The sequence below is a fragment of the Erinaceus europaeus genome, chromosome 3 (assembly GCF_950295315.1).
Source record: "Erinaceus europaeus chromosome 3, mEriEur2.1, whole genome shotgun sequence".
NCBI classification, from domain to species: domain Eukaryota; kingdom Metazoa; phylum Chordata; class Mammalia; order Eulipotyphla; family Erinaceidae; genus Erinaceus; species Erinaceus europaeus.
The window spans coordinates 104,277,689-104,298,608 of NC_080164.1; the positions used below are offsets into that span (position 1 = coordinate 104,277,689).

Below are 20,920 nucleotides of genomic sequence, written 5' to 3' on the forward strand. Positions count from 1 at the left end.
TATTATTGTTGTCATCGATGTCATCGTTGTTAGATAGGACAGAGAGAAATGGAGATAGGAGGGGGAGACAGGGGGAGAGAAAGATAGACACCTGCAGACCTGCTTCACCGCCTGTGAAGTGACTCCCCTGCAGGTGGGGAGCTGGGGGCTCAAACCAGGATCCTTACACCAGTCCTTGTGCTTCACGCCACGTGCGCTTAACCTGCTGTGCTACTGCCAGATTCCCTGAGCAGGTCTTTATAATGTGGTGACAATAGGCACACCTGGTTGAGTGCATGTTACAGTGGTCAAGGACCTGGGTTTGAGCTTCCAGTCCCCACCTGCAGAGGGAAATCTTTGTGAGTGGTAAAGCAATGCTTCAGATGTCTCTGTCTCTCCCTCTCTATCTCCCCTTAACCTATCGATTTCTGGATGTCTCTATTAAATAAATAAATATAATAAAATTAAAAAACAATAACAAATAAAAGGACAGCACAGAGAAGCATCAGGACTGTGCAAATCACTTCCATACATAAGGTTCCGAGGTCCCACAGGACCATCATAATTCAGAGCTAAACAGTGATACCCTGGTAAAAACAAAAACAAAAACAACAGCATGGCCTGCTAGGGGATTTACTAGTGTTTTGGTGTATATAACCAAATGTATAAATTATTATGATAGAGAAACTAATAATTAGGGCCAATTGGTGGTACACCTGGTAAAGCACAGATGTTACAGTGCACAAGGACCCAGGTTCAAGCCCCTAACACTCACCTGCAGGGGGGAAGCTTATCGAGTGGTGTAACTGGGTTATAAGTGTCTCTCTGTTTTTCTGTATACCACTTTCGTTTTGATTTCTGGCTGTTTGTATCTAATAAATAAATATAATTAAAAAAGAGATAAATAGATAATGTGATTAACAAGGTGGACTACATTTGTTATATAGGCATAAAGACATGATCTTCTGTAGTACTTTAGTTACTGATTTAAGGGGTTTTATATTTTATTAAATGTGGTAAATTTTTTATGCCATTAACAAATATTCAGGCATAAGATATCATTTATGAAGTGAACCTTATTTAATTAAAATGGATTAATATATGTTATTGTCACCAAGGCTGTTCCTAGGGCTTGGTGCCTGCCAGCAAGTGAATCCATTGCCCTTGGTGGCCATTTTTTCTTTCTTTTTTCTTATTAGTGATTTAATATTGATTTATGAAATTATAAGATAATAGACTTTATGTCTATACCTATATAAGATAATATTATAAAATTATAAGATAATAGACTTTATGTCTATGCCTATGTCTATATTTATGTACATCTGTCTATAGACATTTTTTGCCTACTTTTCCTGCTTCTTGCCTTCATTTTCTTTCTAAGTCACACCTACACCTATTGCTACTGCCCAATGTCCTTTTTTCCTCTTCTATCTATTAGGAAGATAGTGTCAGGCTTTCTCTGGTGTTTTCTTGATTTGATTCCCTTTCTGTAATGGTACAAAAACAAGATTGCTGGTGACAAATGCTTTGGGTCCTGGGGGATTGGGATTCAGAACCCTTTAGTCTTCTATATTTCAGGACCTGTCTTCCTCAAGTGGCAGGGTAGGCTGACCCAGCCTCCCTTTACAGGGTGGGGCAGTCCCTATCATTGTTGCTCTACAGTGAGGGCAAGTTCCTGGAGAGGCCCCACAAATGGGTTTATTATGGAGCTCCTGAAGGAGATGGCCAATGATGGTGGAGAGAGGATGTGTTTGAGGTCTGTGCCCATTGTATCTATTGGTGAATTTAAGGATTCCCTCTCTAGTACCCAGGTTAATGGGGTGGCCTCATAGTGGCCATAAAGGCCATCATTAAGTAAGCCAGTCTCTTGCCTTTATTCAAATTTTGTAGTCTCTTTATCTGATGAACTTAGACTTTTTTTCCACCAGTTGTTAAAGCTTCAAGTGTTGTTTGTGATATTCAAACCTGTCATATTATGATATTTGTTGGTATTCTTCATGTTGGTTTGGTCCCCTTTCCCCCTACCTCTGAGAGAAATGGTTTGGTCCTTGCTAGTTTCGCACCCCTCTTTCTCCCCGCCCCGCTATGCTAAGGACGCCGAGTCCTAGCAGCAGTGGCGGGGAGAGAGAATGATGGGGGAGACACATGGTGTGGTGATTTGCCCATTCGTGAATAAAGATTAAACTGCAGCTTCTCAGCCCAGCCGTGTGTCCCTGAGTCTGTCTCTGTCTACCACTGCGATGCTAGCCCAGCCAGCTGGAGCCCCCGAATTTAACAACAGATATTCAAACCCATAACCCTGGTTATGGGTTCTGGTCTCAAGTTAGGGAGGAAATAGACTTAGGGTTTTTTTTTTGTGGTCTTAGTTAACCTCAAGTTTTTCTGCATTTACTTGTTTGATGACCCTAATAAAGGTTTCCATAGGGACAATAACTGTCCTTTACTTGATATATAGTTTTTGCCACTATATCTCTTGAGGTAGCCATTTTTTCCCTTTCTTCTCTTTGGTAGAGTCAGAGAGACTGCTCTCTTAAGAACCTGTAAAACTATGGCAATAGCTTTAAACTATTGCTATGCATTAGAAAATCTAAGGACTTTCTAATAATAATAATAGACTATCATTATAAATATTTATTATTTAAGTCTAATAATAATAATAGGCTATTGTGTACTAATGGGATGATCTACTACTGCTCCTTTTTAAGAGACTGACTCAAGTAGCCCCAAATGAGGCTCAGACACCACTGTTATTTTAGATCTTCAAGCTATTCTGTACATAGTCACAGAAGAGTATTGTCATTAGTGATTCAACTGGTTAGCAACGTTGTAGTATTTCAGGTGCATAGTTACACACTTGTCTATGTGTGTATATAAGTCACCACCAAAGTACTTTCCCCCTCTCCCAAATCTAACATAGTTCTCAAAAAGTTCAGTAGACAGGTTACTTTTCTGTTATGCAAATTTGTATGCTTCAGTATTCTATATCCCATATATGAGCAAAATTATGTGGCAGTTATATTTCATTTTATATTTTATTTTCACTTCAATTTTTAACTCATTGAATCTATCTATCTATCTATCTATGTATATACATATATGCCTGGTCATTATTTTTTTTATGGCTGTTTAGGTTTATTACGCTTCTTGGCTATTGTGAATAGTGGAGCTATGAAGTATGTCCCTTCAAATTAGTGTTTTCTTGTCCTTTCAACATATGCTTAGGAGTACTACTGGTGGATCAAAAAGCATGTCCACTTTGATTTGCTTAAGGATTTTTCCAAACTTTCTGATAAAGATGGCACCAATTTGCATTCCATCAGGGAACCATAGTTCTTTTACTCTACATTCTCACCAACACTTCTTACCTCCTGTTTTGTTGATGTAGGCCATTCTCACAACTGTGAAGTAGAATCTCCATGTGGTTTTAATTCTGCACTTTTCTGGGTTGAGAAGATAGCGTAGTGGTTATGCAAAGAGACTCTCATGTGTGAGACTATAAAGTTCCAGGTTCAAATCCCCATACCACCAGAAACCAGAGCTGAGCAATGCTCTGGTAAAAATAAATAAATAAGTAAGTAAATAAATAAATAAAATTCATCTTTCTTTTTTTTAAATGTCAGTATATTTTTCTAAAAATATTTTATTTATTTTGATTTTGAGAGAGATGCAGATAGAGAGACCGAGACAAACACCAGAGCACTGCTCAGCTCTGGCTCATAGTGGTATGGGGGATTGAACCTGGGACTTTGGAGCCTAATGCATGAGAGTCTGCATAACCATTATGCTATCTCCCCCACCCAAAATACATCTTTCTAATGATAAGTAATAGGGGGCACTTTTTTTCTTAATTCTATAGATCATTTCATATTTTACTTAGTATATCAACTCCAGTCCCATCCATTTGGTCCCAATTGATAGATCTGATGTGCTTTATTTTAACTTCAGTTTTTGTCTTTATTCTTTTTCATTTTAAATATGATGTATCTTGGTGTCTTTAGGTCTGGGTCAGTTCTGTTTGTGATTCTCTGGGCCTCTTGAATCTTTAAAACCTTTATGTTGTTTAGAGTAGGGAAGTTCTCAGCTATTACATTATGTCCTTTCTTCCTCTTCCTCTCTTTTTAAAATATATGCAAGCCAATAATGCATATATTACTTTGTTTGAAGTTATCCCATATGTTTCTGTTGTTATTTTCAGTACCTCTTAGTGTCTTTTTTAGTTATGTTGCTTCTTTTTTAGTTTTCTCTAATTCATATCAATCTTGCTAATTCTGTTCAGTGCCTCAATAATTCTGTTCTTGCTTCCCTCAAATGTTTTCTGTATCTCTACTATTTTGTTACCCTGTTCAGATATTGTATTAGATTGTTCAACTAGATGTGTTTTTAACTCAGCTACTTCAGCTTTCAGGTCTCTAATTACTTTGAGATAGTGTTTTTATCTCAGAGTTTCATTTGTTGATTCATTTCTGATATTACCTTCAAAAAATTTTCTCACTCCTGTGACTGTTGCATCAAATAATGCTTGGATATTGTCCTCATTCTTATTTGCTTCTGTTTGGCATTTTTTTATCTGGATTTTGTCCTCATTAATTTCTCCATTGTTTCTTTTCAGTCTGACCAGTATATTTAGTGTGCTATGAAATTTACTCAAATTTCCTAGGTGCTTTTTTTTATATATGATGTGAGGTGGTTTCTGGTAATTTGGTTCCTGGATCCCTGAAGCTGGTTGCCTTTGGCGTTTGCTATGTTTCAGGAGTGGGTGGAGCTGTTAGTTTAATGTTGATATAGATGCTTTTGGAAGATGGAAGGTAGGGTCTCTTGTGTTCAAATTGATGAGAGAAGTGGATGATTGGAACAGCAAGATAGTCCATTCTATTTATTTATTTATTTATTTATTTGTAAAATGGAAATATTGACAAGACCATAAGGTAAGAGGGGTATAATTCCACACAATTCCAACCACCAGAACTCTGTATCCCATTCCTTCTCTTGAAAGCTTTCCTATTCTTTATCCCTCTGGGAGTATGGACCCAGGATCATTATGGGGTGCAGAAGATGAAAGATCTGGCTTGTGTAATTGCAATTCAGCTTCTCTGCTGAACATGAGCATTGGCAGGTCAATCCATACTCCCAGCTACGACAATACCTTTGTGTACTAAGAACAGCTTCTATGGTGTTGGAGGGTGCTTCTCTCAGCACTTTTCAATCCGCTGATCACACTTGCCTGGATTGACTTCTGTCTAAATAATGTACTTAAGAGTTCACAGTCACAAATGTTAACAGGTTTTATTCCCCTCTATCCCTGGAATGAAGTACAGTGGCCATTAAACCTTTGTTAAGTTTACAGTGGATTGTCAGTCATTTATCTTCCTTGCTGGATATGTGAGCCTGAAATAGTCAGAGGGCTTTTTGACTCTTAAGTAGTTTTTAAATTAAAAAAAAATTTTTTTTTACCTTAGTAACTCACAGGTTACCAAGAAATAAAACAGGGTGGAGGATAGATAGAACAGTGGCTATTCAAAGAGACTCCTCTGTCCAAGGGTTCAAAGTCCCAGGTCCATTCCTCACTCCACTGAAAGCCAGAGCCCAGCAGTGCTGCATGGCCTACTAAGTCCTCAAAGAAACCTTGGTTGCTCTCTGTTGAGTCCTCAAGTGATTCTTCTCCATTATTCTGTGTCTATGAAGAGAGATATTTGAAAATGCTCATTCTCTACACTCACAACTATGGATCACTGGGAGGGTAGATTTTATTATTATTATTTTTAATAAAAAGGAAACATTGACAAAACCATAGGATAAGAGGGGTACAACTCCACACAATTCCCACCACCAGAACTGTATCTCATCCCCTACCCTGATAGCTTTCCTATTCTCTAACCCTCTGGGAATATGGACCCAAGGTCATTGTGGAATGCAGAAAGTGGAAGGTCTGGCTTCTGTAATTGCTTCCCCTCCTGAACATGGGCATTGACAGGTCGATTCATACTCCCAGGCTGCCTCTCTCTTTCCCTAGTAGGTTGGGGCTCTGGGGAATTGGAGCTCCAGGACACATTGGGGGGGGGGAGTTTTCTGTCCAGGGAAGTCTGGTTGGCATCATGCTAGCATCGTAGTGTTGAGATATTGTACAGATATGGTTGAACATTGGCAGGGCCCACAAACCACTATATTTCCATGCAAGTGTTATTTACATATCCCCTACCACGTTGTCCCCTCAGGGTATTAATAATTCCCACCAGCTAAGCTATAGCAACCACAACTAAGGAAGTTCCCAGAATGCCTTTTTCTTTTCTCCATCCTCTTCCCTAGCCAATTCCGTCCCGACTTGCCACTTCCATTTTTACCGTATAAAACCCGCTGCTGTTCCTGGTTTCACCCCATTTTTCTCTTCCGCGTCCTGACCTGGAGAAAACCTAGAGAAGGGCTGGTGTGCATAGCGGGAGGTGGCCATTTTGCTAGCTCCATGTGGCCTAAGCCCACTGTGCACACACCTGACTCTGGGCCATTTTCATGAATAAAGATTTGTGTTTCCTATCCACCATGAGTTCCTGGTCTCTCTCCCGCTATGCAACCCCAACATCTTGGCATCTGAAGCCTGGTGGCTAAAAAGAAAGTTAATATACAAAGCCAAAGAAATTGTTGAACAATCATGAACCTAAAGGCTAGAATAGTGCAGTTGAAGAGTTGGGGGTCCTCCATTTTGTAGATAGCTAGTAGGCATATTTTAGTTATATTCCAAAGGGATATATATGCCGGGCCGGGCTAGCTTCACGGGTGGTAGAGAGAGATGACCAGGGACTCATGGCTGAGCTGGGAACACAGTTCAATCTTTATTGACAAGCAGGGGTGCTGTTCAACAATCTAATCTCTAATCACAATTCTGTCCTATATATCTCCTGAGGTGGAAGTGTCAGGAAGAGGAAGTACGTAGGATAGGGGGTGGGGAGAAGGAAAATAGTATGCGAACCAGTGGGGATTAAACCAATGAAAACAATATTATGAAAATAGACTACAACGTCAAGCAATGCAACAGAACGGTCTTAGAAGCAGAATTTAGAAGCATACCAACAGCCTGTGTCTATACTACTTTTTTTTTCTCTTGAGCCTGAAATCTGATATGCAGGTGGATCCAGGTTATTGTCTGGGGAGATGATATCATGGCTGGAAAAGGACCAGAAAGCTGGATCAGGGAAGAGAGTAGCTCCCTAATATGGGAAAGGGGTATAAATATTGTTGACTGTAAACCCCATTGATTTGATTACTGGCAAGTTCTGTGCCCTTGAAGTCAATATAGGTTTTCCCCGCTGCTGTTCCAGCCTTTAAAGGGCATCAGCAATAGAGACTTAGAACCCACTGTTGTAAATTGGTGATTTTCTCCTTTTTTTTTGGTTTTGAACAATCTTTTTGTTGCTAAAACTCAAATCTGGAAGTGTTGTGTCTCAGCTGGCAAACTCCTGGACTGACACTAGGAGTTCCCGAGTAAAGTCTTTTAGTCCCAGGAATCTCTCCTGTGGACCTTTCTGTCCATGAGCCACATGTGTTTGTACTCACCTGTGGCTTTGTGAGTTCTGGTTGTAAATTGTTGAACCTTCAGGTGGTTATCATTGCTATTTGTAGTTGATTGAAGAGAGCAAAACACAGCTGCTGCTACTTAGTAGCCATGCCTCCAGAAGTATAGGTGAAACTATTTTATATATAATATAGTTTTGGGCATATTGGTTTATGATAATGGTATGTGGAGTACTCATGACACAGACTTTAGATTATACCTTTGAGCAAAAAGATTGACACTGCAAACTAATACTTTTATTGCAGAAGGAGGTCCATGAAGCTGTAGATTGGGAAGATGAGAAAGAACTCTCTGGGGCAGTAGGTGGTTGATGTATATGTATGCATGTGTGTGTCCACAGCATGACACAGCTCTGGTTTATGGTGGTTTGGAGGTGCTGGGGATCAAACCTAGAACCTCTGGTACCACAAGCATGAAATACTTTTTAGCATAAGCAATATACTATCTTCTCTTCATCCCCTCCCCTCCTTTACTTTCTCCTTTCCTCCCCCTCCTGGTCCTCCCCTTCCTTTGTCTTCCATTCATTCATTACTCCGTTCCTTCTGTTCTTTCCCAGAGCACTGCTCAGCTTTGGCTTATGGCTTTGCTGGAGACTGTCTTAGGGGCACATGGGAGAGCCTGCAGGGGGAAAGCTTCAGCAGCAGTGCAGTGATGCTACAATCTCTCTCTCTCTCTCATTCTTCTCTGTCTCTCAAGAAAGAAGGAAAACAGATGTCTGCTAGGAGAAGTGGAGCTGTGCATGCATTGAACCCAAGTGACAATCTTGGTGGCAAAAAATAAAAAAATTATAAATAAAATTTGACTTATACACTCAAATATAAGATTTATAAAATATTACTGTGTTGATATTGTTGGATCAATTAAATATATGTTCAGGAATTTTGTCAATTTGCATAATTTTATTGCATAGAAGAAACTATGTTATGTGTTTTTAAGACATTACCTTCCTTTGAAGACTGTTGGTATGCTTCTAAATTCTGCTTCTAAGACCCCTTCTGTTGCATTTTTTGAGGCTGTGGTCTGTTTACATAATCATTTTTTCCATTGGTTTAATCCCCACTGGTTCGCATGCTATTTTCCTTCTTCCCACCCCTATCCTACATACTTCCTCTTCCTGACACTTCCGCCTTAGGAGACATAAAAGACAGGGCTTTCTAATGAAGAGAGATTAAATTAGAAGAGATTAGATTATTGAACTGCATCCCCACTCGTCAATAAAGATTGAACTGCGTTCCCAGCTCAGCCATGAGTCCCTGGTCGTCTCTCTCCTGCCTGTGAAGTTAGCACAGCAAATGGCGCCCAACTAATATGGGACCTAACCCACCCATCCCCCAGATAAATAAAGCTGATTGGCTACCTATCCACTATGGGCTGCTTTTCGACTTTTGAAGAGGTTTCCCAAAGCCTCTACTGTTTCTTCATGAGTCAGTTTCTCTGTCTCTGGAACATTTTGCTCTGGGATACACTTTGGTTCCCTACCCGGGAACTTTGGTTCCTTATGACCATGATTGTAGAGCTTAGGAGATGTGCGGAGATTTCTCGTGGGACTTTCTGGACCCCCTCTCCCATGTCTCCCGAGGAGAAGGACTACATTTTGCTCTGGGCTACACTTTAATTCCTTATGACCATGATCATAGAGCTTGGAAGATACATGGCGATTTCCCCTGGGACTTTCTGGACTTCCTCTTCCAAGTTTCCCATGGAGAAGGACTACTCTAACTTGAAGAGCATTCTCCAGTACCCTGGCAGTCCCCAAGAATGGAGAAACGTGGTTAGTTCTACCCTCCTGATTCAATTCTTTCTTCGATGGAAAGATGTTTTTAAAAATGGGTGCCTGCAGCAAACTCGCAGGAACCATCAGAAGCACCCTAAATGGAATTTCGAGGAGCTTTCTGGACTAGGACACACTTCAGGGACTCATGATACTACATGGTGATATCTGGATAATCTGGTTCAAGGTGAAAGAAGCAAAAACTGCCTACTGCTTTTCTCTCAATTCCCCACTCATTGTTCTCTCTGAATATCTTAAGTTTGCTGTCTGCTTTCAGGTGCGTTTTGTAAGAGAGTGATTTGAATGACATTGACTTAAAAAAAATGCTGGATGCAGCCATGATTTCTAGAGACATCCAGAAACAATCCAAAAATTGTTTTTTTTCTCCTTTGATTTTTTTTTACATCTTGGCATAAATGTGAAATGTTTAATCCTGAAAACTGTATGAATATGGGCAGGGTAGATAGCACAATGGTTATGCTAATAATTCTCATGTCTGAGGCTTCTAACCATGGTTCTTCTATTGAGCTTATGCTGTTTAAACAACCTTAAAAAGTTTTGTTTCACAAGTAAGTGAATTACAACTGTTGTCTTCACATGAAAAAGCATCTGCTCAAATGGAACCCCCAGAAATCCATTTGGACTCCTGTTCTCTGACATCGCCAACAAGATGGCACGACTACAGCAGCCCTCCCCCCCCGAAACCAATGATGTGACCTGGCACGACCTGAAGAAACAGATTCACAGACTCCAAAGCTCACTCTCTACAGAAAAGTGGAATTCCAATGGCTGACCTTCCCCATCGAGACGACGTGCAGCGTTTCATCCCCTGGCACTTCTTCCATGGTCATCTGCTTTGAACTGACACTTCTATTGGTCTTACTGGTATACCTCTTGGACACTTTACAGCAGTTTCCCTTTACACTGCTGGGTTTCTCAAAGACTGACCGCAGCAGTCCATGGACTTTGCAGCCAGCAGCCTTGGGGACTCTATAGGCCATGCCCCCTTACCTGCAGGCTCTGTGCCCAGAGACAGGAAATCCCCCCCTCCTTACTAGGTCCTGCCCACAGAGGCAGGAAACGCCCTTTGAGGCATAAAACGCCCCCAGAGGCAAGAGATGCCCACAGAGGTAGGAAACACCCTCTGAGGCATGAAGCAACCCCAGAGGCAAGAGATACCCACAGAGATAGGAAACGCCCTTTCGCCTGCTAGGCCTTGCCCTTTGAGGCAGGAAATGCCCCCCTCAGGCCTCCCCTTGGCATCACACTGGTTCTTGCTGCTCTCTTACTTGTTCCTCCATGTCTTCTTCCAGTTCTTTTGAAAATGCCTGTATGATATAGATTTCTGTTCACCCCACACTCCTGATACTATGGCCATTAGTTAAAAAGAAAGGGGGAAATGTTGGTATGCTTCTAAATTCTGCTTCTAAGACCCCTTCTGTTGCATTGCTTGAGGCTGTGGTCTATTTACATAATCATTATTTTCATTGGTTTATTCCCCATTGGTTTGCATGCTATTTTCCTTCTCCCCACCCCTATCCTACGTACTTCCTCTTCCTGACACTTCCGCCTCAGGAGACATAAAAGACAGGGCTTTCTAATGAAGAGAGATTAAATTAGAAGAGATTAGATTGTTGAACTGCATCCCCACTCGTCAATAAAGATTGAACTGCATTCCCAGCTCAGCCATGAATCTCTGGTCATCTGTCTCCTGCCAGTGAAGCTAGCATGGCAGAAGACTTTTATGTTTTTTTTTTTTTCCTATTTGCAAAAGTGGAATCTTGGTCATATGCAGTTTCACCACTTTCAGACCACTTTTTCATTCAAGAAGAGAGCAGAGAAAGGAGGAAGAAGAGCAAGAGGAAGGATAAAAATAAGAGAGGAGGAGAGATGAAATAGATGGAGAGACACCACAGCCCTAGGCATTAAACATCTAGATATTTAAAATACCATTAAATTTATTTAAAGTCCAAAAAAATATTTAAACTCCAGATGTGATATTACTATAATAGAACAATTTTAACTGACAAAACCATGAAAATATAATATAGCCTCTCATTGACATATTTTCATATTCTTTCCTAGAGATTTGTACCTGTGAAATCCATTGTCCCAGCTCCTGGAACATATGATTCTCAATCTGCTTTATGCTTGAAGAAAACTTCAGGATCAAAAAATACTCCATTTGGTCGAAGTGCTTCTAGATTCACACAGAACTCCAGGGAGAAGGAAATGCCAGGTTAGAAGTCGTCCCATATGTCTGTACTCCTTAGCTTTATATAACATGATATCTCTTTCCTACAGTGTTGAGGACAAATCTGGGCTCTCACACTTGTGTGGTACTACTGAGTTGCCTCCCTATATGTTATTTTTTTTTATTCTATGTTTTTAGAGACAGAGTGAGAGGAGGAAGAAAATACACCAAAGTGTCACTTAACCATCCTGGCCATTCTCACCCTTGAAGCTGTCCATGGTTCCCCCATTTGGTCGCACATATCAGAGCCAGGGTGGAAGGCATGTGATATATGACTGAGCCATTGTCTAAGTACCAAACTTAATTTTATTAGCAAGGTAGATGTTTCAGAGAACAATTTGTGTTATTATTTATTGCTATTGTTTTAAGCTATTTTAAAATATTTAAAATTTTATTTTTTTGGAAAGGACATAGAAAAATCAAGAGGGGGAGGGGATGGGATGAGAGTAGGGAAGAGAGAGAGAGACACTTCCAATACTGCTTTTCTTGATTGTGAAGCTTCTCCCTGTATGTGGGGACCTTGGGGACTTGAACTCAGGTACTTGTGCATGGCATTGCATACACTCAACCAGATGTGCAGTGGCCATATTTTAAAGTCATTTTAAATTATTAAGATATTGCCATTTTTTAAAGATATTGCCATTTTTAAGTCAAAATTTTTTATTTGTTTAATGTTGATATTTATTGGATATGGTATTAGCAGATTTATCAAGAAGTAATATAGTCATTACTAGAATTTATTTGAAGCTTATAAAAAGTACAAAGTTCTTTTTGTTTGATTTGACATTGATTTACAAATATGTAAGACAACAAGGGTATAATTCCCTACATTTCCCACCATTAGAATTCCGTGTCCCTATTCCCCTCACTGGAAACTGTAGTAATTCTTCCAAGGTAACAGATATGGGTTGATTATTACACATACACTCAGACACACACACACACACACACACACACACACACATACACACACACACACACACACACACACACACACACACTCATATATACACACACACACTTGCCCATTTTTTATGGTCTTGCCTTTTATTCCTTTCTTTTATTTTAAAACTTTATTTATTTTATTTGATAGAACAGAGTGAAATTGAGAGGGGAGTGGGACAAGGAGAGAGACAGAGAAAGATAGACACCTGCAGGTGTACTTCTCTGTTCCCCCTTGTACACCCAGAGCACTACCACCTGGCCCCCTTTCTCTTCTTTTCTAAGTTACACCTATGCCTTTTACTACTTCCAAGTATCCTTCCTTTTTTACATCTTCTCTATGATTCAGGGTCCTGATGGAATTGGAGTTCAGAGCCCTCTAATGATCTTTTCCTAATTTCTCCCCCTCTGGGAGTATGGACCAAAGTCCTTTTCAGGGTGCAGAAGGTGGGAGTTATGACTTCTGTAAATGCTTCTCTGCTGGACATGGATATTGGTAGGTCAGTGCATACCCCCAGCCTGTTTGTATCTTTCCCTGAGCGGGCTCTGGAGAGGTGTGGTTATAGAATACATTAGTGAGGTCATCTTTCTAGGGAAGTGAGCATGGAATCATAGTAGAATCTATTACTTGGCATCTGAGAGGCAGTAAGATATAAAGCAAGATAAAATGTTTAATAAACCGGAACCATAAACTAGGAATAGAGCAAATGAGAATAAGGACATAGGAGTGGAAAGTCTTTGCGAAGCCTATTTTTGGTAGGTTCCTAGGCCCTCATTGACTTAAGTGATTTTTAGTTGAGCTTGATAAGTAATGTGGAGGTGGACTAGAAACATGTCTGAGAAGTTGGTGTCAGAGTTGAGAATAGAGCTAGAAAAGTGGATAAGGGCAAAGAGTAGCCCCCAAACATGTTGAGTGTCATTTATTGTATCCAAACTGTTGTTAGGTTTATGGGGTCTTGCCTTAAGTTAGGGAGGAAACACATCTAGGACTTCAATGGAGCCTAAGTTAATCTCAAGTTTTACTGCATTTACTTCTTTGATGATTCTAATAAAGTTTGTCATAGGGGCAATAATTGTTCAAAGGATAAATAACACACACACACATATATATATATGGCCGGTATATTTCTTGTTCAATTTTATACACTCTTTCTTTCAAAGATTATCAATGGGTAACAATAATGCTGACATTGTCAGAAGATATTAAGAGGTTTATCTTACTTTATTTTGTGTAGTTAATTGAGTACATAGAGTAGTTGAGGGAAGTGAAGTCTGAGGTAGGAGAGGAGGGTGTCTAAGCCCAAGTAATAAATATTTGAATAGACAATTTATGGTGCCTTCTTTAGGCCTTTCTGCTTGCTTGCCAAGCTTAACAGGTCTAAATCTAACCACAGAGGAATATTAGGCACTTTTACTGTGAGGCATATAGTTGCCCCCAACTTACGGATACCTGTATACATATACTCAGTCCCCTAGGAGCTAGCCTATATCTAGCATCTATAACTTTGTTAGCATGTGCCGTCTGAAGTGGAAATAGGTAGTTCTATGTGTTAGGAAACTTCTCACCGGATTATTGAAGCTGGAAGGTTAGCACCTCAGGCTTTACATACTTAGATACAATCTGAAGCAAAAAGGCAGTGGCAGCATAATGTGGCATAGTGGCACTGGTTGCATTGATTTAGTTGAAGTCATCAGAGGCAATATAACAGGGTAAGGGATTGAGAAGGGAGGCATCAAGAAATATTAGAAAGTCTCAGAGGTTCCAGAACTGGAAGAAATAAAAATTTTAAAGAGAATGGGAAAACTTCCTTGTAGTTTTAGGGTTTAAAAAGGCAGTAGGTAATTATTATTCTAATCAAGTTAGTTTGGAGCTTGAATTTTCTTCAAAATTGCCATGGTTGGTACTTATCATACTACATTTGACTTCACCATGATTTGTTATTTAATGCTATCTACTAATAACTGTATCTTAGATACTGACAGGATAAAATGATTCTGATCTGGTCTAACATTGTAGGTAACTTACCACAAAACAACCACAAAAAGAATAAAACCTCATATTTAGAACTGCTTAAACAATTTAAGCCTAAAGTCAGAATTCAATGTGTTCACAAAATTGACACATTGAACTCCTACTAGAGAAATACATATTCAGGGACTCGGGCTGCAGCACAGCGGGATAAGCACATGTGACACAAAGCACAAGGACCAGCATAAGGATCCCAGTTTGAACTCCCGACTCCCCACCTGCAGGGGTGTTGCTTCACAAGCAGTGAAGCAGGTCTGCAGGTGTCTGTCTTTCTCTCCCCCTCTCTGTCTTCCCCTCCTCTCTCCATTTCGCTCTGTACTATCCAACAATGACAACTACAACAATAAAACGACAAGGGCAATACAAGGGAATAAATAAATAAAATATTTAAAAAAAGAAATACATATTCAGTTAATACATTTTAAGGACATTGACTATTTGCTAAGCAAGATATCAAAATATAATTTTTATTAAGAATTTAATTTAATCATTTTTAAAAATTTTACTTATAAAAAGAAACACTGACAAAAACTATAGGATAACAAGGGTATAACTCCACACAATTCCCACCACCAGAAATCCATATGCTGTCCTGTCCCCTGATAAATTTCCTATTCTTTATCCCTCTGGGAGTAAGGACCCAGGGTCATTATGGGGTGCAGAAGGTGGAGGGTCAGGCTTTTGTAATTACTTCCCTGGTGACCATAGGAGTTGACAGGTCGATCAATGCTCCCAGTCTGTCTCTCTCTTTCCCTAGTGGGGTGGGGTTCTGGGGCAGTAGGGCTCCAGGACACATTAGTAGGGTCACCTGCCCAGGGAAGTCTGGTTGGCATCATGGCAGCATCTGGAACCTGGTGGCTGAAAAAAGAGTTAACCTATAGAGCCAAACAAATTGTTGACTAATCATGAACCTAAAGGCTGGAATAGTGTAGATGAAGAGTTGGGGGGGTCTCTGTTTTGTAGATATTTAGTTGGCCTATTTTAGTTATATTCCAAAAAGCCTATGACTGTACTAGTTTTTTTTTTTTCCCTGAGCCTGACATCTGATATGCAGATGGATCCAAGTTATTGTCTTAGCAGATGATGTCATGGCTGGAAAAGGAAGAGAAAGCTGGATCAGGGAAGAGAGTAGCTTCCATATATGGGAAAGGTATATAAATATTGTTGACTGTAAACCCCATTGATTTGATCTGATCTGGGGCCCATATTCAGTGTAGGAGCCTATGTGACCTCTGCAACCCTATTGATCTGAGCTCACATTCTGTGGTCATAAGTAGGAATGTTTCAAGCTCCTCCAGTTTCAGGAACCATCTTCCTCAGGTGGAAGATAGAGTATGTTGTCCAGTCTCCCTTTGGAGGATGGAACATTCTCTACCACTGTAGATCCAAGTTGAGGGAAAGGTCCTATGGGGACCCACAATGGAATTTATTGTACAACTATCAGTTTCTATTATGTTATTTTATTCAGTAACTTTCTTAATATCTTGATGGATGGACATATATAATGTGGTCACTGAAACTAGATATGACATGATACTGAGTTAAAATAACCTTTAATATATTAAAGGGGGGACTGGTGACAGCCTCTGAGCATTGCACAGAGGTACTATTGGGCTACAGGTAGCAGCAGTTTCTGAAATAGAAGAGACATTTATTTTTTAAATTTGAGAAATAACTCACATTCCATAAAAACTCACTCTTAAAAATATAGTGTTGGAACAAAGAAGATCATCTAAGAAGACAACAAGACTTGTATTACTTTGGAACCAACCAAGTCATGGATAAGTGCAAGGGGTGAGGAAAGAGTAAAGTATCAGAAACGAGGGGAAAAAAAAAAAACAATTGAGACTCTGAAAGAAGAAACTAACTATCTCAAGGTAACTAGAGAGCTGAAAGTTGAAGTAGCTGAGCTAAGAGCACAACTCGCTGAACAAGCTAGTACAGTATCTGAGCAAGGTAACAAAATAGCTGAGCTACAGAAAACAACAGAGGGGAGAGAGAATGGAATAAATGAGGCAAAAAACAGAATTAGCAAGACTGAGGATGAATTACAGAAAACTAAGAAAGAAGTAAGAGATCTTAAAAAGTGATAAAGAGGGGGTCGGGCGGTGGCGCAGTGGGTTAAGCGCATGTGGCGCAAAGCGCAGGGACCAGCGTAAGGATCCCGGTTTGAGCCCCTGGCTCCCCACCTGCAAGGGAGTCGCTTCACGGGCGGTGAAGCAGGTCTGCAGGTGTCTATCTTTCTCTCCCCTTCTCTGTCTTCCCCTCCTCTCTCCATTTCTCTCTATCCTATCCAACAACGAATTGCGTCAACAAGGGCAATAATAATAATAGCCACAACGAAGCTACAACAAGGGCAACAAAAGGGGGAAAAAATGGCCTTCAGGAGTGGTGGATTCATGGTGCAGGCACCAAGCCCAGCAATAACCCTGGAGGAAAAAAAAAAAGTTATAAAGAGATATTAAAAACAACAACAGAAACCTATGGGATGACTTCTAAAGAAATAATATATGCATTATTGACCTACCAGAGGAAGAAAGGGAGGGAGGGGAAGAAAGCATTCTACAGGACATAATAGCTGAGAACCCCCTTGCTCTAGACAAGATAAAAGACAAAGGTTACAGAAGCTCAAAGGGTCCCAAGCAGAATTAACCCAGACTTGAAGTTACCAAGACACATCATATTTAGAATGAAAAAAATAAGGATAGGGAAAGGATCTTGAATGCTGCAAGACAAAAACAGAGTTACCAACAAAGGAAAACCCTTAAGACTAGCAAAAGATTTCTCCACACAAACACTAAAGGCCAGAAGAGAATGGCAAGATATCTATCGAGTGCCCAATGAGAAAGGCTTTCGACCAAGACTACTGTATCCTTCTAGACTGTCATTCTAACTAGATGGAGACATAAAAACCTTTTCAGACAAGAAACAGTTGAAGGACTCAACTATCACCAAGCCTGCTCTGAAAGAACTTTGGTGGTGGGTGTGGAACTATACCTTGTAATTTTATAATACTGTAACAAACTATAAATAACATTAAGATATATAAAACTGTGAATAATACTTCTGAATAATTTTATTCCATTTTTAAAGGCTTTTCCCCTTTACCTTATCTAAACATTTCTCATGTATTTTTGTTTTCAAATATTTTGAACTTAATATCAGGAAAATGAAAAGGCATGCATATGTGCTATTTGTACAAATATGGCTGACCCCATGGAGGGCCTGATACCCATTTTTATTCACTTATGATGCACTCAATTTCTTCCTAAGCCACAGTTACACCTATCACAACTTCCAGTTGTGCTTCCTTTTTCCAAATTCTCTTCTTGGGGCAAAAACAATGTTTTCTGGTAACAAAAGTTTTGGGTCCCACTGGAACTGGTGTTAAGAGCCCTCTGGTCAATTTTCTCTAACATTTCCTTCTCTGAGAATATGGACCAGTTTTCTTTTTGGGATGTAGATGGAGGGAGCTCTAGCTTCAGTAACTGCTTTTCATTTGGACATGGGCATTGACAAGTTGATCCATTCCCTAAGCCTGATTCTATCTTTCCCTGGTGGTGTAGTGCTCTGGAGAGTTCCAGGATACCTTTGGTGAGGTCATCTGCCTAGGGAAGTCAGGGTGGAGTCATAGCAGCATCTGCAACTTGGTAGCTGAAAGGTGGTAAGATATAAAGCAACACAAAAGGTAGCCTTCCATGTCTGTCTCCCTTTCTGTAACCTGCACCAAACAAAACAAACAAAACAAAAGAAAACAAAACACTGGATAACCAAAATCTAGTGATAACCCCGGTAGCAAAAAGTTTGTTTTATTCATATTAATTAATTTTACAAGTAAAAAATTCCCCATATAAACTTCTTAATTCTGTTAGCATCTAGAAATTTTCCTGTCTTCCCTCTACCTGTTTGCTTTTCTTCTTTCTACTTTATTGAAGTATAGTTTATGGAATAAAAATAACCCAAGTGTATGGTTTGATAAATTTTGGCATATATATATATATAATTATATATATATATATATATATATATATTCTCCATTAAAAACAAGTTTTGAGTCATGTTAGTCATTTTTAAAATGTTCTGATGACATTGGGGAGAAGAAGTGTAATGACATGGAATTTGTTAATTGGATGTGTTATTACTGATGTATCTGTAAAACTATACTTATATTAATTCCACAAGAAAACAAGCAAAAAATGTCTCCACTAAACTAAAAGAGCTCTTATGCCTCTTTACAGTTAATATCCATCCCTAGTTCTGACCCAAAGCAGCTGTTTCTGGGCTATGATTTATATGATAGCATTTTCTGTAATTTTACATAAATTGAATCATATATGTTTAGAATATTCTATTTGTATTGTTTCACTTAGCATGTTTTTGAGGGTCATTTATATAACTACATTTATGTCTTCTTTTACTATTGATTTAGTAATGACTGAGAAGACTGTGGATTAAGTGGGGTACAATTCCCGTCACCAAGGTTGTGTATCCCATCCCCTCCATTGGAAGTTTCCCTATTAGTTATTCCTCTGAGAATATGGACCAACGTTCTTTATAGGGAATAGAAGAAGGTCTGGCTTCTGTAATTGCTTCTCAATTAGACATGGGCATTGATAGGGTGATCTGTATCTCCAGCCTGTTTCTATTATCTGTCATCTATCTGTCTTTCATTTATTTATTTATTTTAAAAAGAAGACATTAACAAAACTGTAGGATAAGAGGGGTACAACTCCACACAATTCCCACCAACAGATCTCTGTATCCCATCTCTCCCCTGATAGCTTTCCAATTCTTTATCCCTCTGGGAGTGTGGACGCAAGGTCATTGTGGGATGCAGAAGGTGGCAGGTCTGGCTTCTGTAATTGCTTCTCCACTGAACATGGGCATTGACTGGTTGATCAATACTCCTAGCTTGCCTCTCTCTTTCCCTACTAGGTTGGAAGCTCTGGGGAAGTGGAGCTCCAGGACAGATTGGTGGGGTTGTCTATCCAGGGAAGACTGGTCGTCATCATGCTAGCATCTAGAACCTGATGGCTGAAAAGAGTAAACATACAACGCCAAACAAATTGTTGAACAGTCATGAACCTAAAGGCTAAAATAGTGCAGATGAAGTGTTTGGGGCTATTCACTGCAGACTAGTGTGTACTTTTGCTTTCAGGTATATATTTTGCCCTAGTTTATGGATACGTGTGAACATATGCTCTATCTCACGGGACCTGGTCTATATCTAGGTTTTGGGACTTTGTTAGGAAGTGAACCTTCTGGAATGGAATTAGAGAATACTATGAAAGGAAAGGTATCACCCAAGTAATGAAGCTGAAGGGTTGTCATTCCACACTTGAAGTCTCTGGACAGAGTCTGAAGGGAAGCATGCTGAGATGATACTCGTTGCATTGATTAGGTTGGGATCGGTGGATGCAATATTATTTGGTATGAATTGAGAGAAGCATGCAGGAAAGTGCACCCCACCCTAAGGTTCCAGGACTGGGGGAAATATAGGCTCTACTGAGGAAGTGGGAGGTTCCTGCTGCCTTAGGGTTCAAGAAGACATTAGTTATAGTTATAATCACATTTTTGGTAATTGGGTTAACTTTGAAAAATTCCTTTGTTAGGTTTTGCTGTATAATATCAACATCACCATAATTTATGTGCTTTGACATTATTTTTATATAGCTGTGTCACTGGTTGCTTCTTTTCTTCCTGGTCTAGGCTTTTGAGGGAGTCAACATATCAATGACTGGGCCTATGTATTAAAAAGATTCAATTGCGTCTTTATCTTTCTGACTTAGGTCATTTAACATAATTTCTTCTAGCTCCATCCAAGATGGGTCAGAGAAGGTGGGCTCATTGTTCTTAATAGCTGCATAGTATTCCATTGTGTATATATACCACAGCTTTCTCAGCCATTCACCTGTTCTTGGGCACCTGGATTGCTTCTAGGTTTTAGCTATTACAAATTGTGCTGCTCTAAACGTATGTGTACACATAACTTTTTGGTTGGGTGTTATGGAGTCCTTCGGGTATATCCCCAGGAGAGGGATTACTGGGTCATATGGAAGGTCTACATCTAGCCTTGTGAGAGTTCTCCAGACTGCTCTCCAGAGAGGCTGTACCAATTTACATTCCCACCAGCAGTGCAGAAGGGTTCCTCTGTCCCTATAGACTCTCTAGCATTTGTTGCTGCTGTCTTTTTTGATGTATGCCATTCTCACAGGGGTGAGGTGGTATCTCAATGTCGTCTTTATTTGCATTTCTCTTGACAGTCAGCGACCTGGAGCAATTTTTCATGTGTTTGTTAGCCTTTTGGATCTCTTCTGTAATGAATGTTCTGTTCATTTCCTCTTCCCATTTTTGGATGGGGTCATTTGCTTTTTTGGT

General features: G+C 39.8%; 1 protein-coding gene across 1 annotated transcript in view; it reads left to right on the top strand.

Annotated features, from left to right (window-relative positions):
- Positions 1-20,920, top strand: part of STPG2 (sperm tail PG-rich repeat containing 2) — a 374,050-nt gene that overhangs the window by 61,281 nt on the left and 291,849 nt on the right. The window contains exon 8 of the mRNA XM_060187713.1: positions 11,403-11,556. Within this exon, the coding sequence (XP_060043696.1) occupies positions 11,403-11,556 (154 nt within the window). The remainder of the gene's footprint in view (positions 1-11,402; positions 11,557-20,920) is intronic.